The 25,802-nt window shown below is 42.8% G+C and overlaps 1 protein-coding gene across 5 annotated transcripts in view; it reads right to left on the bottom strand.

Annotated features, from left to right (window-relative positions):
• Nucleotides 1-25,802, bottom strand: part of PTPRT (protein tyrosine phosphatase receptor type T) — a 482,418-nt gene that overhangs the window by 101,467 nt on the left and 355,149 nt on the right. For all 5 annotated transcript variants that reach the window (XM_064730049.1, XM_064730046.1, XM_064730048.1 and 2 more), the window contains exons 11-12: nucleotides 23,736-23,838; nucleotides 2,750-3,023 (exon numbers count right to left, since the gene is read on the bottom strand). In XM_064730049.1, coding sequence (XP_064586119.1) covers nucleotides 2,750-3,023; nucleotides 23,736-23,838 — 377 coding nt within the window. The remainder of the gene's footprint in view (nucleotides 1-2,749; nucleotides 3,024-23,735; nucleotides 23,839-25,802) is intronic.

Raw genomic sequence — 25,802 nt, forward strand, 5'->3', positions numbered from 1 at the left:
GGCAGCACCACGGTGGCCAAAGTGCCCAGGAGATGGATCCAGCCAGCCCCAGCTTTTCCATTCGCACTCTGAGACAACCACAGCAGTGCACAAGAGAAGGCAGAAGAGCTGGTGATCTGCCTCTGCAGCAATTTGCCACACTTGTTTTGCATCCAGCTGTTAATTATGTTCCTTTCAGTGTAACAATCAGATCTAATGGCTGCAGAGCAGACGGGAACACCGAATGAGCACAGCCCTCCATGTACAGAGGAGCTCAAACAATGCACAGCTCCTACAACACTCCTAACCTCCTCCTCATCAAGCTTTTTGACCAAATCCAGGCTGTTTCTTGAAATCAGGCTCTCCCCAGAGCCCTCTGTTTCCAAAAGAAGATGTTCTGGTTCGCTGCATGAAGGCTTCTCATTGCAGCTTCCAGGTGTGGGAAGAAATTTCATCATTCCACAACTGTCAGTGATTAATGAAACTATGGAATATCCTAATTAAAAAATGAGTGGCAATGTTCTGTTAAGTTTTTTCATGTGTAAGGGAACATAAGGCTCTACTTTAACCCTGCTAAATTGTTATTGTTGCAGGTTTTTTGCAGGTGTGCTTTAACAAAAATCATGGAATGGTTTGGGTTGGAAGTGACCTTAAAGACCATCCAGTTCCAATGCCCTGCCATGGTAGGGACACCTTCTACTATCCCAGATTGCTCCAAATCCCATCCAACCTGGCCTTGGACACTTCCAGGGATGGAAATGCCATTTTGCAGCCGTAATTATTTGAAGGATTTTCCAAGACCAGTCAAAGCTGCTCAGGTTACAGACAAATGAAAGCTCAGAACTTTACAATACAAATAGTACCTGCAAATAATTCTGGGAATGGAACAAAAACCTGCTATTCACAGATGCAAATTGACCCTAATGTTTGAAATGTGAGGCTTAATGATTTTACCAAGAAACAGAAGGGATCAGAGCAGAAGCTACACCTTTGAAGATCCACATTCCACTCTTGGGCATTTCCTCTATATTTTTACCCACAGCACTACACTTTGAGGATATATAAAGCATATCCTGTAGAAATATACATGATTAATACAGGAGGAAATTGCTTTCTCAAATAGGAATTTACTGGGTTTGGCTGGACACTTCTCATCCTGTCATTAACTGTGCATTGTTGCATTAAAACTATTTGATTAACTTCTGCTTAAAAAGCTCTCCTGTTAGGACAGCCCAAGCAAGTCATCCTTTTTTGAGTCCTTAACACCTGGAATGAAGGGTGAGATGCAGGAAAAGCAGGAACACCAGTGATGCCTGAATCCAGAACACCAAGGGAAGCCTACACTTCCATCCTCACTACCCATTTATGGAATATTATATTGTACTTAAGCAAATAAAGTTTCTTCTTCCCTGGGGATCCATTCTCTAGCAATTAACTATCACACATGGGGGAACTAACTAGAAACAGAGAGACATATACATATATTCACAATTTCTTTTATAAAGGCAAATCCAAAACTGAATTAACTGAGCAGTGCTGGAGGAAACTGTATTGGCTAGAAAGGAAACCAAGGTGAAAACCAGCACAGTGTTGAAGAGATTTTGTACTTGTCAGCCACACAGCTGAAGCTGTGCAGGAAAATGGTGATAAATGAAGGGTGTAAAGCACTCAGATGTGTTGTGAACACTCCTTGGCACTGCCAGCCTGTGAAACCATCCCAGTCCTCTGCAATGTGCAGCTGCATTTCAGGTGTAAAAGCCACTAAAGCCTGCACTGTTCACCTTTGACTGATTTTTGTAATTTTTCTCTCTCAGGGGTGATATCATAGAGAATTTATCTATGTTAAAATTTAATTTCTGAAAGCACTGGCAAACATGCTAATAATAGCAGAGTCTGCTACCCAAATTTGTGATGCCTTGTTAATGCTCTTGGACTCTTCGGGAGGCCAGAGTGGCAAATTCTCTTGTGTGATGTATGAAGGAAAAACAGCTGGGGAGCCAGAGGGGAGGAAAGTGATCCACTGAGGCTGGGTCTGGCCTGAAACAGGAGAGGTAAAAAGTCACAAATTACCCTCAGGTGGAAGAGAAGAGGGAGGAGAGGCCTCCTGTTTTCCTGTGGTGGGATGGGGTGTGTTGTGGCATTGTGTGTCATTGGAGTCTGAGAATGGGATGAGCTACATTTCCTGGGCAGGCTGCATTTTAAACCAAATAACACAGAGTAAAAATATATAAAAATACAGAATTACAGAGGGGTAGGACAGAGATGCAGACAGTTCCCACTGCAGAACCTGATTTCCTCAGGCTGGAACTCCCAACCACAAGTGCTGCATTAGGATATGGACAAGTGCAAGCTCCAAGGTAATCCAAATTCATAACAGCTCCTCCAAAATCACAAGCACTGTGAACTATCAAGATACTGCAATTATGGCTCTTAAAAGCACAATAGCCCCTACTCTGACATTCATGCTTATTGAAGGATAGAAAAAAAAAATCTAAATTCTAAGCAGCTCATTTAGTAAATCACATGGCAACATGTGCCTTTACAGAATCAGGGTCCTCAACAGATTTCTCATTGGATCTGAGCATCAGAGAGAGGAGATTTGAGTGAAGGACAAGTAATGGCATGCTTGATTTTCATCAGATTTCTGTAAGAGGGTAATAAGAAGGAGAAGTTAAACCAGCATCCAATCGAGAAGGAAGAAGAATGATGAGGAGGACAGAGAGAGAGGCAGCCACACCTACAGAGGCAGCTCAATTTTCCCTGCACTTACTCCATTGGCCTTGCTAAGAGCCTGGAAGTATATGCTGTAGCTTTTCAGGGGAGACAGAGGAGCATTCCAGTAGCCATTGTAGGTCTTGTTGTCGCCCACGGTGAAGGGCTGTGTGACAGGAAGGTTGATGGGCTTCAGCTCAGCTGCAAAGTAGTGTGGGGAGTCCAGGCTGGAGGCGTTCTTGTAGCTCACTGGCACAGAGAAGCACTCGATGATGTCTGCAGCTCTCCGGGCTTTCTGCAGCTTCTCCTCCTTCACAACGAGCTGGTACACACTGGGAGAGACAGAGAAAGGTGAGATTAGAGACCCCAGAGCCTTCAATGTTGGCAAGGAATAAAAGGACAAGAGCATAGAAAAGTCAGAAACACACAGATGAGGCATCCCAGTGTGAAAAGTTTTTATTATATATATATATATTAAAAAAATATATAATAATATATATAATAATATATAACATATAACATAACATATAACATATAACATATAACATATAACATATAACATATAACATATTATATATTATATAGCTCTACACAGATATTTACCATATGTATTTTGATGTATTGATTAGTAGTGCTGTACAAACATTTTAATGATATGATAAATGTAGCCTTGTAATTAAAAGGCAGCTTTTATATTTAAAATAAGAACTATGTTAGTGGGATTTTTTTTAAGAAAGGAATGAGGCACTCACACCAGATAGCAGCCACAGGACACCTGAATCTTTCAGAGAAAAAGAATTTATTGTTATCTTATCAGAAGAAATGAAATTCTTCCCACCTTGAAGGTGCTGTTAGGATTAAGAGAAAGAAGTTGACGATGACCAGACAGAATCCTGTGTTTGAATGGAATTTGTGCAACATGTATGAGGTGTATGAATATGCAACAGGCTGTTGTTTTTAAGGGTTAATCCTTTGTCAACGTGGGTCCTTTTTTGGGCTCGTGCTGCCCAGAAAAAGGCCTGGACGTCTGTAACTCTTTGTTCCTATTGTCTCATATTATCCTAATTCAATTTGTCCAAATTATTATTACTCTAATTGTATTACTATTTTTATAGCCATTTTATTACTATGAAACTTTTAAAATTTTAAAAACAAGTGACTGGCGTTTTTCACACCAGCAAGCACAGCTCCTGGCACAGCAGTAGCAGGGGCAGTGGCCACTGAAAGTCACTGTGGGGACAAGATGCTGCCCATGTGCTCTGTTGGTTTAATTGAGTAAATCAGGATCAACCTGGGTGAAAGAGCAGATTTCAATCATGTCACTCTCTAGGAAAAGGAGTAACTAATAAAATATCCAGTCTCGAATGAATTTGTAATGTGCTGAATGTTGGCAAGCAGATGGTTTCTCCTTCAGCCACCAAAGTGTAACATGAATTCTTTGCTTGGCCCAAATGGTGGCTGCAGTGGAGGAGAGCATGAGCAGGTGGCAATGGTGTCAGGTGACTGTGGGAACAGTTTCAGGGTGCAAAAAGCTGTTAAGGCCAAAAAGAATCTTGAACACCACTTTTTTTTGGCCCTCCCTCATATCTTGATGTCCTCATAAGGACCCAGTGGGGCCCTGGCACAGGATTTCCAGAGCAGCTGTGGCTGCCCCTGGATCCCTGGAAGTGTCCAAGGACAGGTTGGACAGGGCTGGGAGCACCCTGGGACAGTGGAAGGTGTCCCTGCCATGGCAGGGGGTTGAAACTAGATGGGCTTTAAGTTTCCTTTCAATCAAACCATTCTGGCATTCTATGACCTCTTTTGGGGATATCCTGCAATGTAGAATGCTCTAATTCCCAATAGCAAGTTTCCCTCTACCTTCATTCCCTCAAGGACTGTTTATGTACTGAGCAGGTGGCTTTATAGCTCTCTCAATCCACTTTTGTTTCAAGAAACAGCAACAACTCCTCATATTCCCTCTGACTCTATGAAATAGTAATCCTTTTTGATTCCTGCTAAGCTTTTGGCCATTATGATATATAATAGCAATCTTGTTATTTCTAGCTTACTATTGCAGGCTCAGAGCTTGCAAAGCATTCAAATACACTCTGCTTTATTTTCCTTTCCTCCTCAGGCAGCTACCAAAGCCCTGGAGTTCCATGCTGCTGTAACCCAGGCAGGTTTCACTGTCTGTTTAACACCACTCACACGCTTGACAACGAGAGATAGGGCTGCAGTCATTTTGCTTGGTGTCAGGTTATTCAGATGTGCTGCCCTCACCTGTCTGTGTCAGGCTGGGCCTTTGTTCAGGCAGACAGGGGAGATGGATGGAGAGATTGGGACCAGCCCCAGTGTGTCATTGTCCCTGCGTTCACAGGATCGTTGCTGGACAAAGACTGGGCTGGGGGACTTCCAGCATGGCAATAGCTCATCAATGCTCTCTGAGGAGTTCTGGCTCCTCCAGCATGCAGGAGTGAAGAAACCCCAGCTCCTGTGTTGTATTTGTGGGGTGCCCCATGGCAGGGAGGAATGATTAATCTCACTCCATGTTCTCAGAAGGCTAATTTATTACTTTATGATACTATATTACATTAAAGAATACTATACTAAACTATACCTAAGAAGACAGAAAGGATACAGTCAGAATGCTAAAAAGATAATAATGAAAACTGGTGACTCTCTCCAGAGTCCTGACACAGCTTGGCCCTGACTGGCCAAAGAGTGAAAACAACTCCCAGCAGAATGCAATGGAACAATCACCTGTGGGTAAACAATCTCCAAACACATTCCACATGTGAGCACAACACAGGAGAAGCAAATGAGATAAAAATTGTTTTCCTTTTCTCTGAGGCTTCTCAGCTTCCCAGGAGAAAAACCCTGGGCAAAGGGATTTTTCCAGAAAATGTGACAGTGACATTCCTGCTTTTGAATTCTCAGGGCCTGGGGCCTGTGGAATCTGGCTCGTGCTCTGCTGACAGCAGGGCAGGCAGGAAAGAACTTGGAAACCATCTGATTCCCACTGCCAGACACAATCCCAGCTAATCTGAACAAGAATGAGCAATTTATGAGTTACTCAATAGTAAAGCTCTCCTTACCCTGGTGTTTGCTAATGTGGCTGGGGGTGCTCAGCCTGGAGAAAAGGAGACTCAGGGCTGCCCCCATCACTCTCACAGCCCCTGAAAGGTGCCTGTGCTCAGCTGGGGCTGGGCTCTGTCTGCAGCAGCACTGACACAGCCAGAGCACACAGCCTCAGGCTGCACCAAGGGAAATACAGGCTGGAGATTGGGAAAAAGCTTTTACAGAAAGGGTGATAAAGTTGTGGAATGGCTGCCCAGGGAGGTGGTGGAGTCCCCATCCCTGGGTGTGTTTAACAAAGCCTGGATGTGGCACTGGGTGCCAGGGTTTGGGTGAGGGGTTGGGGCTGGGTTGGACTCAATGATCTTGAAGGTCTCTTCCAACCCAGTGATTCTGGGAATTCTGTAGCAGGAGCACCAGCTGCATGGACTGCAACCTATAATGATGCCCCATCAACATTTTGGAAAGCTGTCCTCCTCCTACAGTTCATCAGAACCTTTAATAAATTATTTTAGACCTTCTCTGCTATTTATTTTACAATTTTAAAATGACAAAACCAGGTTTCCAAGCAACACTTTAAGTAATATTATTGAGGATGCAGTGGGAGCTGCAAGCCTGTTCAATACAAACCCTCTCCTCAGCTCAGCAATAGCTGGTTTGGGCACTGTTTACTGACAGTGTACATTCTTACTCTGACCCTTCTCTCTGGCCATAATAATCTACACTGCTGGGGAAGTTTGTCATTTTGTTTGTCAGCCATGTGCAAAATTATAGCTGACACTTTTATGGACATTTGCCAGATGCCTTCTAACCTAAAAACATGTGGTTTCTGTTTCATCCAATCTGAAACACTTGCATTTTCTGGTCATAGAAATGTCTCCTTTAGATATATAGACAAATATATATGTACAGACATAGATTAATCTGCTTTCAGCCTACACAGAGGCCAAGAACTCCTTCATCCTCTCTCCCAGACCTGAGGGTGACACTCACTCTCTCAGTTATCCCACTTGCAAGCCATGAACTCGTGCACTGCCTTTGGAGAAGGGGAAGCTCCCAGGGACATGAACTGCCAGGTAACTGAACTCTTTCCCAATCATTAGAGCACTACAGACACTTTTCATCATGAGCAAGAGTTTTGCTACCTACAGAACCCAGTCACTGATACTCTTTGCCTCTATTCTTCCACATTTTCTCTCTCCCACTTAGCTGTTAACACACTTCCCTTCACAGAGATAACTCACTCTTGTAGTGGCCTGAAATTTTACTTTTAATGTTTATTCTTTTGAAATGAATCAAGGTTCCTCTGAAAGCACAATGGTGTGCTCACGAATATTCAGCTGGGGTGTAGCAATTCTCCCCTTTGTGTTCAAGTTAAAATCCTGTTCATCTCCTGCTCAAACTCCTTGTCCATGGAACAGGCATCTGAGCTAGCACTGCTGTCACTGCTCCCTCTGGCTGAAAACCCTCCTCTGGTGACACTCAGGGTGGGTTTCATGGCATTTTTCTCACATTGACTGACACAGCACCCTCATCCTTGCCTTGACTGCTTGGCTGGGGTCCAGCACCCTCCAGCCTTGCTCTTCTCTGAGCCTGGCCACTCTCAGAGGAAGTGGTTGAGCAGCCAAGGGCATGTTTGAGTTCAAAGCTTGCTTTGGGCTGAAGATTATCACTCTGAGCTCTGGCTCCCTTTTAGCTGGTTACTCTGGGTCTCACTTTCTGTTTTGATCCTGGTATTTTGATCTGTCTAGACCCTCCAAAAGGGCAGGATTCCAAAATCACCACAGCAGGGACACAGACTGGCACAGACTCTATTTTTTTGTTCCTATCAATGTAGCTTTTTGTGGTTTTTTGTTTTGTTTTGAGTTATTCTCTTCTCCTCCCATTTTGTTTACACCTAGGAGCAGAATTTCCCTGCCTGCCTTTAGGGCATTTTCAGAGACCAACTTCTCTGCATTAACCCATGAAGTGCTGCACAGCAAATGCTTCCACACCTGCACTGAGGTGCTCTTGTAACTTGGAGCAAAATCCCACCAATCCTACACCCAAATGGAATTGCTGTGGGAATTCTGAGTAGCAAATGTACAATTACCTACCCTAAGGTTTAGCAAACCATCTGCATTACTACAGTAAACTAATCCAGCTTTGCTCAGAAGATGGGAACTTGGTAGGATGCACCACAATCCCCAAGATCGTGGTTGGGCACTAACTCAGGATAAACTTGGTGAGCAGGATCTGCCCTTGTGGCCTAAAAGAAACCTTCAGCTGCACTCACATCTCTGGGTCAGGGCTGAGCAGGGTCTCCCCTTTGCCATTTGCTATCCCTGCTATCACCAGTGTGGTTACAGACAAGAGAAAGGATGAGTGGTTTTCCAAAAATGGCACTGGAGGGAAGGATAAAAAAAAAAATCTAATAGGATAAAAACTATTCTAATAGCTCTGATTCCATCTATCAGGTAGGCAGTACCGGGGATCTCCTGGGGCTCTCCCTAGCTCAGGTTTCAGAGCTGCTGCTCCCAGGCAGGATCAGCTGCCCTGGCTTTCCTGGCAGGAATCAAAGCCTTGGCTGCAAACACCCAGCTGGATACGAGAGTCAGTGTCATCCACAGGAATGACATTAAAAGAGACAACAAAAACAGAGCATTCTAACTCCTACACAAGATAACAACTTCAGTGCCCCTGGAATGAAAGATGATACAGCCACACTAACTCCTGCATTCCAGTTTTTAATGTCAGGACACATTTGGAAGCACTGCAATCAAACACACACATGGATGTGCTGCAGGGTGGTGCTGGTTAGGAGAGGCTTTGTGCTCCCAGTGCCACCCCAGCCCACTCTGGTGCAGCCAAATAATGCTGCTGTCCCTGTAAAAAACACCAGGGACTGCTTTCCAAACATCCACAGGCTCTGCTCTGCACACAGCTCTCAAGGGATTCTCAAATCTGGGCCACAAAACAAATGCCTGACCTCCTAGAAGGCTGGGGAGCTGAGTGCCCTGTGTGCAGCTGCACACTCTGATTAGAAAAGGAGGCCAAAACTGGACTCCTTTATAAATTTCAAAGGCCTTAGATAGATAAATCCACATCAATTTAATAGAAGCTTTTAAAAGTTTTTGACAGCTTGGCTGTAAATCACTGATAAAAGCATCCACCATAATGGGCCACAGCACAAGTGTTGTCTGCAGAGGAATGAAAGGTGCCCTTATCACCAGCTACAAGGTAATTTTTTAAATGATGAGTTCCCTATTCAGTGTGAAAAAAATCAACATTCCCAGTCACAGCACATTGCTGTGATGGAGATCTCTCTGTTTGCCTCAGGCTTCTCCTTTCCCTGATCTTGAGGTTTTTTGGGTTTTTGTTTATTTTTTTGGGTTTCTTTTTTTTTTTTGGAGGATGGACCGAGACAATACTTGTCCAAAAATTAAGTATTAAGACCAGTCTCAAAGTAGGATGCACAGGAATATGGCGAGGAAAAGCTGAGTCAGAGCTCTCCATAAAGCATTCAACATCTGGCCCTTGCACTTTGGTATCTAGACACATCAACAAGGTGAAACATTCTCTACACTCTTGATAATGAGAGGGTAGGAAAAGGAATATAATTTCTTTGTAACCTTGCAGTGATCCACTTACCTGAATTATTAAAGCTTAAAAGGAACAATGTTTCAGCAGCTGAGTACTCCCTCTGGACCAATCTTGTTATTAAACTTTCCTTCGCATCATATAAAGATTTAATATATTTTCATTTAACACATAAATTTATTATCAGCCATATATTATTTCCAATATTATTTTCTCCCAGGGAGCAAAAATAAGTGGCAATTAGTACAGCTTGATCTTGTAGTGCTTTTTTTTTTTAGCAGACTACTGCGAGCTGGTTTTGTTGTTCATCCTACAGAGAACAGGAACTTCCAACTTCTAACTCAGATGAACACATTATTCCAGAGAAACTATTTGATAGGCTACAGGAAATAAAGAGAGTAGTGATTTCCTTGTTACTGCTTATTTTAATTCAAAGAATGAAGGACAAAAATGAGCAAACGAAGGAAGAATTTGTGCCTCCCCATGTGTGACCGTGTTCACAGGAGTCCGAGGATGAGGGAAGAGACGAGGATCTGACTCCATGTTTCAGAAGGCTGATTTATTATTTTATGATATATATTACATTAAAACTATACTAAAAGAATAGAAGAAAGGATTTCATCAGAAGGCTGGCTAAGAATAGAAAAAGAAAGAAAATGATAACAAAGGCTTGTATCTGGGACAGAGAATCTGAGCCAGCTGACTGCGATTGGCCATTAATTAGAAACAACCAACATGAGACCAATCACAGATGCACCTGTTGCATTCCACAGCAGCAGATAATCATTGTTTACATTTTGTTCCTGAGGCCTCCCAGCTTCTCAGGAGGAAAAATCCTAAAGAAAGGATTTTTCAGAAAATATCATGGCTACAGGATGTAGCAGCTGATGTGGAGCTGGATGTTGAATTTCCACTCCTGCACATATTCTATGGAAGGAACAGATCTAACTATTCCAAAAAGGCCACCAAAACACATGTAAATAAACCTCAAATACTGTCTGACCTGCACAGAGGTAAAGAAAAGGCATCAACAGTACATAAACTGGGACAAAGGTACAATAAACAGAGGAACCAACAACAACTTCAGCTGCTTTCCCCTTGTGTGCCACACAGGACTCCAGCTACAGATACTGAGCACCAGCTTTTTATCATTTGATTATTCCATTTAACTTGTGATCCTGTTAAATTTGGTTGAGCCAAAGTAAGTATATCTGTATATATCCATGAAGGTTCATCACATTTATTCTGACAGTATGGAGCCATCTCCCAGGATACTGGGATGGGAGAGGGTTTGATGTGCTGCCTGACACCCACATTTTGAATTCAGATTAGCCATTGGAAGTGCAGATGCTTGTTTTATGGCCAAGCTGCCTTCAGTGATGCACACTGAGACACAAGAGTAGCATCAACATCTTTATTTCCCCCTCTTAAAGACATTGAGATCAAAGCCTGAATTCTGCCACAGAGACAGTAAGAAATAAAATAATGGGAATTTGGAAGAAAGGTACTCCATATATCAATACTCTGTATTATTTACCCTAAAAATGGTGACATTAAACTGCAAATAAATCCTTCTCACAATGAGTCTCCAGTCCCACTATGAATCTGCATATGGGAGATTTTGTAAAAAATTCAACAGAACCCAAGTCTAAAAAAGCTTTATATAACATACATTCCCTAAAGTTTACAAATCCCAAGGGATAACTGCCAGAAAGGCTGATACTGATTGCTCTGAGCACCCCCTGCAGCACTGCTTTCCTTGGGCTCCAAGGGTGAATTTCCTGGCCAGGCACCTCCTGCAATCAAACATTCAGGCACCCAAGAGTCAATTCCCCAGAGAGGTCCCAAGTTCATAAAGTCTTCTGGGTGCCAACAGGTGCCAATATATTCCTGAGAACTGAGTTACTGCCTTCACATATTCTGAAATGTCACCCTCCAGCAGCATTTTTAATCAGAAGCTCTGAAAGTAATCTACAAACCATAATGAACTGAGTTTCACAGCCACCTAGGACACACTGACAGGACCCAGCGCTCTGTTCTGCAATTTTCTGTCTATTTAAGAACAGATTCAAAACACATTAAAATCAATTAAAGATTGCTGCTGTTTCCATTGCACTCTGGAACAGCTCCATGCAGAATACAATATGCTGAAGTCAAGGTTTGCTTTCAATAAACATGCAGAAAATAGGGGGGGAAAAGGAGATTGTTCTACAATGTGATCTTCTGGAATGTGCTTGGCTGTTTCAAAGACTCAAAAAGTGGCCCATGAATATTGGGCTGCACTGCCATCAATCAGCTTGCTCACATCTGCAAGGCATTCACAAAAATAAAGCTGATAATAGTGATGCTGCTTGAGGAAATAGTCTCTCATATTGCAAAGTTATTCACACCAGAGCCTTCATTTTGGAGTTATTTTTGCATGTTCTTTTAACAGCCATTTAAATTAAACAACTCTTCTACTACGTTAACTAAAGTTGAAGAATGCCCAAAAAAAAAAGATTCAAATTCAGCCAAATTTGTAAAAAATGGCATAGGAAGAAGAGATGGTAATTACTGCCATTGCAATGAAAAAAAAACCTGCTGAGATAGAGCCAACAATAATGAAATCCATTTAATAATCAAGAAGGCTGGGAAGAGAGTCTCTTCACATTTTCTTCCACTCTCATATTCAGCTCAGTGCTCCAAATTTACTACTAGGGCATGTCAGACCCTGAAATTCATGAAACAAAAGGTAACGATTTCACACTTGGATAAAACCATTTGGAGTCACCCTTTTCACACAGGCATTCTTTTACTGCTGAAATTTCAGGCTTTGTTAAGTTTCTCCAGTGATTGGAATGGGCTCTAGAAAAAGTGAGGATGTTTAATGCCTGCATGGTTCCTCACAGGGGACACGGATGGGGCTGTGCTGTCCCCAGCCAAAAGCTGGAGCTCTGTTTCAGCAGCGTTTATTTCACTGTGTCAAGCCTGAGGAAACAGCAAACCCAAACAAAATGTTTGTATTTGCAGACAAGCATCCTGCCAGTGTCACTCTAAGAAATGCTGTCTTTTTGGCCAGGATGCTTTGTCTGAAATTCCTTTGCAGTCTCACATACAGCTCCCACAGCTGACTGAAAAAAAGAAAACTCTGTTGGAAGGTGTCTGTGTAGGGGGGATTGTTTGGTTTGGGTTGGTTGGGGTTTTTGGGATTTTTGGTGGTAGTTAGGTGGGGTTTTTAGTATAAAAAGTGACAGTGTAATGTCAAATATTGCATGGCCTTCATAGGTTGCATTTATTTTATCCTGGCAGACCCCTGAGTTACAGCAATTATCCCCCTGTTGCAGATATATAAACAGTGGCATGGGGAATGTGACTCTGTCTGATATCACAGCATCAGTTGTGTGTAAACAAATCCACACTTTCCTGTCCAATATTCCTCCATCCACCCACCAGCCAATATGTCCTGTCTAATGGAGTCTGGAGTATCCAGGCTGAACACATGCTATTCCTACCAAATCTTTCCAATCAGGGGGAAAAAAGGAGAAAAATGTGAGTTCTGAGCATCACTAGAGATGTGACCTGCAGTGATAAGGGAGGAGCTGGGAAAGAGGAGTTTGGAAACTTGGAGTTTGTCTTAAAATTGCACCACTCAAAGATCCAACAGAACCATAAACAACACTAACAATGCTGTGCCAATAATTATTGATTAAATAATGCATCTCTGAGCAACCTGGGATAGGGGAAGTTGGAACCAGGTGAACTTTAATATCCCTTCAACACAAATCATTCTGTGCTTCTATGACTCTGTATGTGCACACCTAAACATCCCTGTGTGTACCTACACATAAATATGTCTATTAAAATCAATGTTTCCACCCTCATGAAGTTCCACCCACCATGACTCTTCTCTGACTGAGGGGCCTATGGAAAGGTATCCAAAAATCCAAATATTCCCATATAGCTCTAAGCAAGTCTGGCCATCACCACAGCCCCTGTCCACAGCAAGCATCAATGTGGTGAAATGCACAAAACCTAAGGAGCTGTTCAGAACACAGCTGTATTCACTGACCATAAAGAAGGATTTGTGCACTTAAAGGGCCATTTTCCCCAGCTAGATCATTTGCCTTAATAAAAGATGCAATTCAGACTTGCAGAAAGACCATTCCGAGCCCACCAGAACGCTGCTCCTGCATCTGTTTACTTGTACATGTGTCATATCACTTGTACTCTCTTAAATGCTTTAAATTCTCTAATTGTTGTGGCGTGTTGCAATATCCTGTTTTACCTTCTCCCTTCCCCCTCGCCCCTCGCTGAGTGTGCCCTGTCAATCAGGCTAACATACCAGCAAGGCGTCGTGTGATAGGTGTCCCTAGTCCCTTGAGACCCTGCCCCTTCACCTGGTTGGTAGCTCACCTGTCCCCTCCCCTTCCTCTGTCCTGAGCTTAAAATGTTAATGAGACCATGCGGCCTCCATTCTGTTAGCAGCAGTGGCCCAGTGCAGACATCTCTGTACCAATGGAATAAACATCTGGCAACCTTCTAACAGAATCCACTCCCTTTCTCTCCACTATTGCCAGAAGCTCTCTCTCCTGAGGAGAACGGAGTCCTGTCTTGTGCCCCGCTGCACTCTGCCGCCAGCCAAGGTATCTCTGGGGTAAAACACCACAGTGCTGCCTTTGGCCCAGCAGCGAGGGTCAGAACTGGCCTAGGCACCATCTAACTGGTTATATTGGGATTCATATTCCAATATCTAATCTTCTGGGAAGTAAGAAAAAAAATTAATTAAAAACATAAAAAAAATTTATAAAAGAACCAGAGGGCATTTCAAAGCTCTGTGTTCCATTATCTCAACCACCTCCATAAACCTGACCTGGCTTGCAACCCAGATTAGCCATAATAGCTGCTGCTCCCTGGTGGAACTGGCCCAGTCTTTGCCTTAATAAAAGATGCAATTCAGAAAGACCATCCCCAGCCCACCAGAACATGCTTTTACATCTGTTTATTTGTACATGTGTCATATTACTTGTACTCTCTTAAATGCTTTAAATTCTCTATTTAATCTTCTGGAAAGTAAGAAAAAATTAATTAAAAAAATAGAAAAAAAAATTTAAAAAGAACCAGAGGGTATTTCAAAGCTCTGTGTTCCATTATCTCAACCATCTCCATAAACCTGACCTGGCTTGCAACCCAGATTAGCCATAATAGCTGCTGCTCCCTGGTGGAACTGGCCCAGTCCCCCTCTCCAGCTCAATGCTGTTTTCTGCTGGCAGATTAGAGATAATGAGTGCAGACAGATACAGCTTTCACTGCAACAGGAGCTGATGTGAGTGGCTTTGGAGGTGTCCCTTCCCTCCTGAGCCACCTGCCATCTGTTTAATCTACAAAAAAAAAAGCCAAACCCCACCTCTGTTTTGTTAATGCTGCTTTGTATTAGACAGGCATCGCTGACTGAGGTCCTGTCATCCTCAGCAAGTGCTGGTTTAATACCAGGAGGATTTTTCAAGGACAAAAAGAGCCAAAGTGGTTCTTGAACAACCTGCAGGGCAATGAGAGACCATAGCAAACCCTTACTGGGACTGTCCAGCACCTTCTGCCATGCCCTCCATAAAAGCAGTAGCTTGAACAAGAGGATGGGGGTATTTGCATATATTTTCAATCAGAATTAATTTGGGTTTTTCCAATGGCTTCCATCAAATTAGGTTCATTTGGATGCAGAAATAATCTAGCTGGGAATTCAAGCTTCCTCTGCCTTTTCCACAGCCACAGCTACCACACAGGGAAAACCCACACTGAAGAATCTGATGTTTTTCTTAAGACAGAACACTAAAAAACACTAGAACCATAACTGTATTGAGGTCATGTCTGTTTGGATATTTTTTAAATTAAGAGACTAAGAAAAACACTGGGAAAAAAGAGAGAACCTGCTCTGTTTACAACCTTCTGATAAACTTCATTACTCAACTACTCCCACTCCTGTGGTCAATGTGCAGTGATGATGAGCTCTCCTGGGGAAGGCTAGCACAGATTTTCAGCACCTGAAGCTGCAGGAGTATCCACCAGCTCCTTTCCACCTTTTCTGGACATGTTTTGATTTTCAGAAAGTGCAAAATTGCCATGCTTCTGATGCCAGGGAGAAATCTAAAATGGTGCCTTCACTACAAGATCTCCTGCCCCAGAATGAAGGGAAATTGAGGATAGAGGGAGTGGGAAAGTCCCAACTTCTCTGCAGAAATTAATCCATAAACACCTCCCACCCCCACCACAGTGGGAATGGGATGGATTTAAATGTTAGGAGATTGTGTCTGACAATCCTGTAGTCCACCAACTCCCTTCAAAACCGAGAGTATTCTTTACAAAAGAGCAAACATTACATGTAGGCTGTGTGTCCTTTGGCAGAAAAAAGCCCTCAACCTGCATCAACATCAGCTCCTGCAGCTCCTCAGGGACCTGTCAAGGTGGGCCACAAGGCAAATTGGTATTTCCTCCTTTTACTGCTTGACTTTCTACTAGAAATACTGCACATTCTGCCTCTCTCCTTGCACCATGGCTGCTCTGAATGACACCAGCCCTATTTCCCCTTCCTTTTGCACTGCAAGCAAATCCTTCACCCTTCCTGCCTCTGCCTTCTGCTTTCCACAGTGCAAGAAGAGCTGAAATTATGGGGAGGCAGAAGAGCATCATGGCTGCAGAGGTTTATTCCTGAGAATTGTCTAGCTGCATTTATGATAATCCCTTCATTCCATCTGCATCCCACGCACTGGTGCAGCAACCCCATTTTCTAGTTCCAAGAAATTATGTATTCATTATGGAGGAAATTAACACCTCAAAGCAAACTATAATTAGGAATTCTTCAATTCAGTTTATGCTTTTTCAATTAGGCCCTCTATAATTTTAATCACGGGAGCATTACCATGTTTCCTGAATTTATATACCTGGAGTATAATTAAATCCTGCAATGCCTTAGTCTGCAGCAGCAAAGCAGAGCTTGCTCATCTTCCCTTTTATTGTGTTTTTCTGTTGTTATAGACACACCAAGGGGCACCTGCCTGTGGGAACATATCCTGCCATGTGCAGAAGAAAAGGAAGGGCCATTTGTCCTCTGAGCTCAGCGCCCACACCCTGGGACAGGCACTGCTTTTGAGGAGGGAAAAACTGCCAAGGATTTGTGCTCAGACTCATCCCATTTCATTTTAAGTGCCTTAAGGAGCTGCTTCAATGAAGTAAATCATCCTTGATTATTCTCCAAAAGAGCCAAGGTCCTTCCTGTGGGCTTCTCACCCCTGAGCAGCCGTGGCCAGCTCAGCTCATTCCACCAAAGGGTCTGAGCCAAAAGCTATCAAAGGCTTGGTACTAGGACACCTCCTGAAGTCAGAGTTTCTGATTTTTGAAGTATTTTGTGTTGTTTGTTATTACCCTTTTGTTCTGTGATAACAAGGAAGGGGCACAGGGGCTCTGAGAGCTGCAAAGAAATGTCTTGGGAAAATGAACCCTCAAACTGGAGCCATGGGTATTTTCTCCTGTTCCCTTATCTAACAGGGTGACAGGTTGATGTGAGGAAATGGTCATCAATTTGTGACTATCAGCTTAAAGCTCAGAATTCATTAACCTGTTGGTTGCTAGAATTAAATCTGACAGTTTATATATTCAGCATAAAAGATTCATGCAAAAAAACCTCCTTTCTCCTACTCAGTATCCTCAGGTCTTCACAACAATAAAAACTGTTAGCAAAGGTCTCCCTGTAGCACTAATAAAACACTGCTTGGCACCAAAGAATTTGCTCCACATGTAACTTGATTGTTAAAATATTATCATTCAAATAGACACCAATTTTATGGCTTTCCTCTCCCATTTCTGCCCACTGCCAAGCTCCCTGTGGAATGGTCACAGACACAGCAGGTCACCCAGGCTGTGAAAATGGCCATGGTCTGGATGGCTGAAAAATGGTAAAAGGCAGATTTGTCCCCTTTAGGGGGCTGAATTTCAATTGCACATTGTGCTGATCCAGTAGGAAAATGCATTTCCTGTACCAGATGAGAAAATTGACCCACAATGCCCTTTAGCCTTGCTTTTTGGGATTCACACCTGAATCTTTAAGCCTCTATTCAATGAATTCTGCCATGTTACACAAAAAACTAAATATTCCTTTCTGATACTTATGGTTGTACCTTACACACCTGTATCTCCATTTTGCTTTTCTCCTGATACAATAAGCAAAGCATCTCTAATATTCATAATAATTTCAAGTACTTAATGCCTTTCATCAAAGTTCTCAATTTCCTGCTCTCATATTCACACACAGTTGAAGAAAATGTAGCTCTAGTTCATCTCTAAGAAGAAACTTGTTATGTACCTCCAAACTCTTAGCTAAATTGAAGGCACAGTGTCAGGCAGGAGAAACTCAGCTTGAATGATTTCCGAACAATATCCCTGAGGTATATTATAGGAGATGTTAATTAACACAGATAATTTGGCTTATAATATCAGAAGCCTAGATTGATAATCTCATTTCTCATTAAATAGTACAAAATTAAAAGATGACATTAAATAGTACAAAATTAAAAGCGACGACTGCTTGCCCTGTATTGAATCAACTCATGTGATGCAGACATTTAAACAGGAACTCAGAAAAAGCACACCAGGAATTTTCCTTTCCAAGTACTAAGAATGTGCCTTTCAAGGGGATCTAACTTTCTGAATTACCCAAGGGCATGATAATTTCACCCTTAGCGCCCTTTTTATTGTTTTGCTGGTCCTTCACTCTAGTCCTAATTTTCATATACAAGGTTCTCTCTGTGGGATTTTCAAGAACTAGAAACTGCCACCCTTTTGTGGCATTAATGAATCAATTTTCAGCATAACTGCCTGAGGCAGGCTCATGTGATGCCACTACGAGGCTGCAGAGATCTGAGCAGCACTGCTCCCTCTGTACCAATGGGGATCCACAAACCAAACCCACCAGTGGCAAAGCAAAACAAAAGCACCAGCAGAGATTGTGAATTTAGAGTTTCTCCACCACAGAATCAAGGTCATTGGGTTTGCAAACAACTCCTTTGTAAGGCTGGGAAAAATTAAGTAAAGGCAGAATCAGACAAAGGATGCAGGGAGAGGGATGCAGGAAAGGCAGGCTCAGGATGAGCAGATAATGCCCAAAATCACAGAAAATGAAGAATTACATGGAGATTAAATTCTGAGCCAATGGCTACAAATTTTCTCCATTTTTACATTGTTGCAGATAGAAGGACAAGTTTTAGCTACTTTCAGTTCTCTAACATAAGATGGAAGCAACAGCATGGCCCTTCCTTCTAGGAAAGTATTCCTACATGCAATAATGAGTAAAACTAAATACACAGATACATGCAACAATTTTTTTTCCTGGGAGAATAGCTTGAGTATAAAACCAGAAAAAACCCACTGTTGCTAGGTGTGTTGTAAATAACACTACAGCTGACTTCTCTTAAATTTTTTAGCATCATGTATAACAAAGTTTCCCTTTATTTCATGCTTGGAAGATCAATAATCAAATAATAACACTCAAGTGTAACACGAGGCTTGGTCTATAGAAATTAATTTTTCCTCCTGGCTGGCTGTTGATATGAAAATATTTATTTCACCTTTGCTCATTCCTTCTTAATATATTTTAAATATTTAAACTCTCTTCTCTTATTCAGATTTATGTATTTCCTTTAAGATGTAAATTAATAAACTGATCCATCTGTACCTGTGTGCTGGCAGCATGCTAAAGCATATCACATATTATTTACTGATATACCTCTGAGAACCACAGGAAGAGAGACCAAATCCATATTGCTCCAACAAAAAAGTTTCCTATTTTCTGAACCCCACCCCAAAATAATTGCAGGCTCTTCTCAAACGTCCTTCTGCAGTGTCCTACAGCTCCACCACACAGAGCAGGGCATTGACAAGGCAATCACACCTAAGGGGAGCATTTATCTAAGCTCTGAAACCCTCAGAACTAACACATGCTCTGGAAATTTGATTTTCTCCATAACAGTAGTATAGGTGGATTGACAGAACCAACTGTGTGTTAATAAAGCAGATGGACCTTCAAATATCCAGCACACAAAAACCAGCCTGTGGCCATGTCCTGCAGATAAAACCCCTCAGAGTGTTATTTCCAAGCTGGGAGTGGGATATAAATTCTCAAATTGAGGTCTAAAGATGTCATATGTGAATAATCTATGAAGGACTAACTCAGCCCTCCTGACAATAACAGATTCAAAGGCAGAAATATCCTCAAAATCACATTGGAGGCTTTCAGGAAAGAGTTGAGGAGTAAAGATTGAGAACACTTGCATTCTTCCTTCCTCTTGTGAATGTATTATAGATGAATGTCAGCCTCCAGCAAATCAATCATAGCACCATTCACATGGTTTAGATTGATATAGGAACACCTAAAAGTTATTTTTAAAGGGCAATGTGGAGTCAAGCTCTGCAGGTTATACCATGAAAAAAAAAGGCAAAAAATGAAACGCCTGTGCCACAAGGGAGAATATTTCTGCTTGCTGAGGCATCACCTTTCTTTTGGCAATAGGACAAAATAGATCAAAGAATATCTAAGTTTATATTAATCCTATTAGGTTGCATGGAAGAGTTCTCATTGTTATCTATAGATCATTAACAATGCCGAGTTCATGATTGTTACTTTTATAAACAGCCACATTGAAATTATTTATCATGAGCACTGGGGAACATCAAAAGCGTCTTAATGCTGAAAGTGACTTTGGGTTTGGTGTAGCTCCATTTCAGATGAATGAAAATACAATTAATCTTATTTTAAATATCCTTCTGTATTATTCTGAAGATGTTCTTGCAGCCCATGCTCCATCTCAGTGCTACAGCAGAATGAAATAACTCAAGACCAAGTACAGACATTGCCTTACAGTCACACCCCTACATGCTCTCCAACTCATCATCCCCTGAACAGAAGAGGAAATATTAGAATAATTACTGTATATTAATTGTTTTTCATCTTCCTGTTGCCCTGATTTTTTAGGATTTTCTAAGCCTTCTGATGTTGACATTCTTGTAGTGAACTTTCTCACACACTTTCTGTAAATAACTCATTGTTTTGCATTCCTTTATGGAGGAGGAGAGAGTTGATGGACTGTTGGTTTGCCCAGTGTCATTGGAGAGGTGGCACTGTCACCCTCCAATCCACGGTCACTCTTGGAAATCTCTAAATGTTGGAGTCAGAAAATAAACTTCCCTTTTTTCTTCACCTTGAGAACAGCAGTGTGAGCTTGTGTTCTTTCATGTCCCATAGCGACATCTTCCCAATTTGGAAGGACCATAAAAACTGGAGAACTGCAGAGCAAAATCAGAATTCCTTTTTTCTGTCAGGCTGATGGGATAAGGGGTTGACCTATTCCTGCCCAGAGAAAGCTCTGAATAGCAGAGCTTTACAGGGAGGTGTGAGGGAAATGCACTTCAGTCTCCTCCCAGGAGCTGTTCAGCCCCATCTGAGGCAGGCTGGGAGATGAAGGATGCAGGATCCATGGTCCCATCCACCAGGAGAAGGCTTCCCACCAGGATTTCCACTGGGCAGGACCCTCTGCACCATCTCACTGCTGGGCAGGGAGGTTGCTCAGCCCTTTGGCTCAAACCTGGGCTTGCCTTCAGCAACTGGGCAGAGCATGGCATCCCATCAAGAGGGGACTCATGAGGGAAATAAACCCCACACAACCAAAAGGTAGAACAGCTAACCAAACAACAGCAAAGAGTATTTCATCTCACCTGAATGAATAAAACACATTGAGGAGGAAAAACCACCTTGTTTTTGTGTATTGTGGGTGCCAAAAGCACTTCATAATAGGTTACTCATGTTATTTCCCACTGAGGGAATGGGATCCATTTCTGGAAATGGTATTTTGAGAGAATTTCACAAATGGGGCAGTGTGCAGAATAGACTGAAAGAAAAGGGAAGAGGATAGGAAAATTGAAGCTTGAAATAAATGGATTTATTAAGGTTAGCCTAAGAACAGTCAGGACGGTTATACAGGGGAAGAATTCTGAGCTTGTCAGAGTTAATAAAAAGCTAAAATTCTCCCTAAGACTCCCTCCCCCTTACTCCTCCTGCCCTTCTGCTTTTCATACACACATCTGTAAGTCAATGAAATGGACTCATTATAGGAAATAATTTTATCATTTAGATGTGGCATGTAAATATTGCACTTTCTGCAAACATGTGTAATAGGCCACAATGCAATTAAAGAAATCAGAGTGAAAATTTATAAAAAATCTCTACCAATTTTATGTACAGATGCATTTGCTGGAAAAGGCATTATTCACTGAATGCAGTTAAAGTGCAGTAAATCGACTTTGAGAAAAATCACAAGACTTTTCAATAAAAAGACAAAATAGCAACACTGCTAAGACAGCAGGTGGTAAAACGAGATACAGGAATGTTCCCCCATATAAAGAAATAAAACAAAACAAAGCTGTGTGATTTTACTGCTCTTTTCCAGGAGAAAAAAACATCCCTAAAGGACTCAGAAAATAGGCTCCTAAATTTGCTCATATGGAGTACCAGAGATTGAAAGGCAAACTTTGAAATACATTACTCAGAAAAATCAGAGAAGGGATGGTGCTTAAAGAATGAATTTTTTTTTTTTTTGAGCTTGTCAATGCAATTTGGGGCCAAGCCACAACACAGCTGGGGGACCACCAGTGATATGGGATATTTAATTAAATCCAGTAGTTTGCATCTGGAGCAATTTGCTCCTGAGTACTTAGTGGGCATCCTTCAAAAGCATTAAGAACCTGTCAGTGAGATACAGAAATCCAAAATGAAAGAAACCCATTATGAAAGAGGGGACTAGGGTGTTTTTAAAATAATACCCATGGGAAAACCTTCAAGAAAAAATAACACCCATGGGAAAAACTTCTCTTGTGAAAACTGGAAGTAAAAGCTTCAAGGTCCCACAGGGAGGTAATGAATGCCTGCTGGACCCCTCTGCAAGGCAGGGGGTTTTTATAAGTGACTCCAATTGCTGCTGTCAGCAGAGGAGCCTGGCAGGATGAGTGGCAGCAACAGGTAAGGCAGTGTGGGCTCAGAAGGGAAATTTGTGCATCTGTGCTGGTGCCTTGCACCAAACACAAATTCACTGAGATGGAAGAGAGCGATGAGTACAGAACCCAAATCAGGGAGTGACCTGCAGGTGAGTTCCCCACATCAGCCCCATGTCACCATGGAGAGCATATCACCATCAGCATGTCACCACTGAGAGCAGGACCCAGCTCAGACAGGCACCAAGGTTCCCTGCAAGGTGCCCACTCCATGCCATGGGTGTCTGGGCAGCTCCCTGCCCCTAAATGACCAGGGAAGGGATGGCACTCCTGTACCTGGCACTGGTGAGGTCACACCTTGAGTCCTCTGTCCAGTTCTGCAATAACCTTGAGGGGATGGAGTGTGTCCAGAGAAGGGAATGGAGCTGAGCAAGGGGCTGGAGCCCCAGTCATGTGAGGAGCAGCTGGAGTTGTTTAACATAGAGAAGAGGGTCAGAGGGAACCTTCTCCCTCTCCACAACTCCTGACAGGAGGGTGCAGCCAGGTGGGGTCAGGCTCTGTTCCCACAAGGGACAGGACAAGAGAAAACAGCCTCAAGCTGTGCCAGGGGAGGTTCAGGTTGGACATCAGGAGGAATTTCTTCACAGAAAGGGTGCTCAGGCATTGAAGGGGCTGCTCACAGAGGTGGTGGAGTCACCATCCCTGGAGGTGTTCAGGAAATGACTGCAGATGGCACTCAGTGCTCTGGGCTGGTTGATAAGGTGGTGAGTGGTGAAAGGTTGGACTCCATGGTCTTGGAGGTCTTCTCCAACCTTAATGATTCTGTGATCTGTAAATCCTCTAGTCTGCAGCAGGATCTGTTTGTCTGCGCTAGCAAAGCCTCACTATATCAAAATTCCTTTTTTCTGGACTTCACTGCACAGCCAGCCCAGCAGCCCAGCTGGATTAGGAATGTGGGAAGTGTGTTAAATCCAGAAACTGAGCAAATACCTCCACGAGCATTAAAGACAAGGCAGGCACTCCTAGAATCATTACCAGCAGGCCTTGTTCATCATGGAAGAGGGGGCAGGATGGAGAGCTGGAGCCTCCTCCACCCTCGTGTGGGGATGTTCAGTCTCCAGCTCCACATCCCGCTGTGCTGCAGCACTGCAAAGGCATCTGAAGTGATGCTGAGAGGGTAATAACCCCGACAGTGCCTGCAGCAATCCTTCCTGGAGGTTAACAGCGGGAGGCAAGGAGGCTGAAGCATTCATGAAAGCAGAGTGTGAAAAGCAGAATCAACAGCTGAGTTGGCCTTTTAGTCAGCGCCTGCTTTCAGCAGCTCTGTTATCAGAGGAGAATGAGAGAGGAGTGAGGGAGGAAGGAGAGGAGGGAAGTGTGAAGAAAAAAGACAAAACACCCACCTGACAGGTGCTCCCCGGGACTGAGCAGGTTTCAGCATGACAGTGATGGTGGTGTCAGTCTCGTTGAGGGGAGAGTCCGTGTCGTACTCCGGCATGGATGGAGCTGCAGCAGAACAAAGAACAACTTCATCAGGCACCAGCCCTTGGTAGGGATGGCAATTGAATGGTATATATAAACATTATATTAACATTTTCCAAATGAAATATCAAAATACTTCCCAGTGTTATGACGAGAATGATCAAAACTGCTTTAATATCTGTAAGAGCTGAAATGAGGGATGCGGGACTCCAGGGGCTCTCCAAAATGCAGTTTATTGTATACAAAATGCAGTTTATTCCATCCAAGAGGTTACAGCAGTCCAGGGTGGTGGGTGACAGAGCTGTGCCACAGCTGCCAGCTCCAGCTGCAGGCAGGCCTGGAGACCCTTTGGTTTTGGTTACAATTCATTATACACTTTGCTGATCATCTTAATACAGTAGAACCAATCTATAGCTTAACTTTTATCTATAGCCTATCATAACTACTGTAATTACCATATTCATGTTACTGTTCTCCAATCACTAAAAGTCAGTACATTACAGTTTCAGCTAGAAGTTGTTATTCAGATTTCTTGCAGTGGAAAATTCTGAGACCTTTTTCTACTTGCCACATTTGCTGACTTGTTTGCCTGTGCTATCTTTGTGCTTGGTAAAAACATCTTGTTTGAGGTGGGTTTATCCTTTGCTCTAAGTCATAAAAACCCCTTCTAATGAACAAGCCCTTTACCTCCTTGGTTATCCAGTAAGACTGGCTCAGCAATTCTTTTCCTCTGTATCAAAACTTGCTTCCATCTCTATTCCTTCATCAGACTCTACATTCAAAAATCTTTCTGCTAAGCATAGATATCTGTGAGACTTTCTTGTCAAACTTTCATCCTTCCCAACAAATATTTGTACACTCTTTTTCCATTCCAATTAAATGGGAATTGGACAATCTTCAAGCTGGCTTTGAAAATCCCATCTTGAATTTTTAAGACTTAGTAAGGCCTTGAGGTGAGGAAAGGAAACTGCATAGACACTATAAAAAACCCCAGACTATTAGGATGAGTGAATCAGTGGCAGAGCTAAAACTATCCCTGAATCCTGAATCTTTTTCCCTGCTCTGGTCAGTGAATTTGCCCTCTCACATCTTAAGAGGTTTTAATGCACAGGCTTAAGCTGTGTCCTCTTGATTAGCTGGAGGGTGTGCTCCGTAACACAAAAGACGAAAAGAGAGGAGCACAAATTAGCCAGGTTATTTTTGCACCCAAACCCAGAACATTTTACCCCAGTGCCACCCTGGGGCAGTGCCCAGCCAACCCCATCCCTGACGTGTTCCCCCCAGCAATACAGAAACCCACTGAATAAAAACCCATTCAGCCAAACTCTAGTTTCTCCTTCTGCATAGTCATCTTCTCTTAGGACCATTCCATGAAAGCAGGACATCTTTCCTTAGGAAATATGTTTCACTTATTGCTTCTTTCCCCAGGAGCAGGGATCTGTTTGGGACAAGTTTTACTGCTGAAGACCTGAAAAGACCATGAGGTCAGAGCAGTACCAAATTTGTTCCAAAGATGCATGTTTTGCTAAAATAACTATAAAGTATAAAGCAAAGAGAAGAATTCACAAAAATTCATGCAAGTTCATCTGTAGCTCACAAGGGCAAGCTGCATTGTGGGGGATCCCATATTTAATCCTCTCATAGTGATTTCCACTGTAATCCTGTTTACAATCAGGATTTTTATCTAAATGCCTGAAAACTGTCAAGAATGGGGGCTGCTATTATCAGCTCAGCCGCTGGCTTCCCTGTCAATAAGCTGGGGATGTGTTCAGAGTGAATGTCAACTGCTTAAGAAGGATTTCTCTGGAATAAGGTCCTCTCCCATCAAGGGGAAGCAGTGACTCCTTGAAAGGAGACATCCCCAGGGGTCTTCCACAGCAGAGGTCACTGGAGATTCTGGAGATCACAGAATGGTTTGGGTTGGAAGGGATCTTAAAGATCATCCATTCCAACCCCTGCCATGGCAGGGACACCTTCCACTGTCCCAG

Source organism: Zonotrichia leucophrys, chromosome 20, assembly GCF_028769735.1.
Source record: "Zonotrichia leucophrys gambelii isolate GWCS_2022_RI chromosome 20, RI_Zleu_2.0, whole genome shotgun sequence".
In the NCBI taxonomy this organism is placed as follows: Eukaryota; Metazoa; Chordata; class Aves; order Passeriformes; family Passerellidae; genus Zonotrichia; species Zonotrichia leucophrys.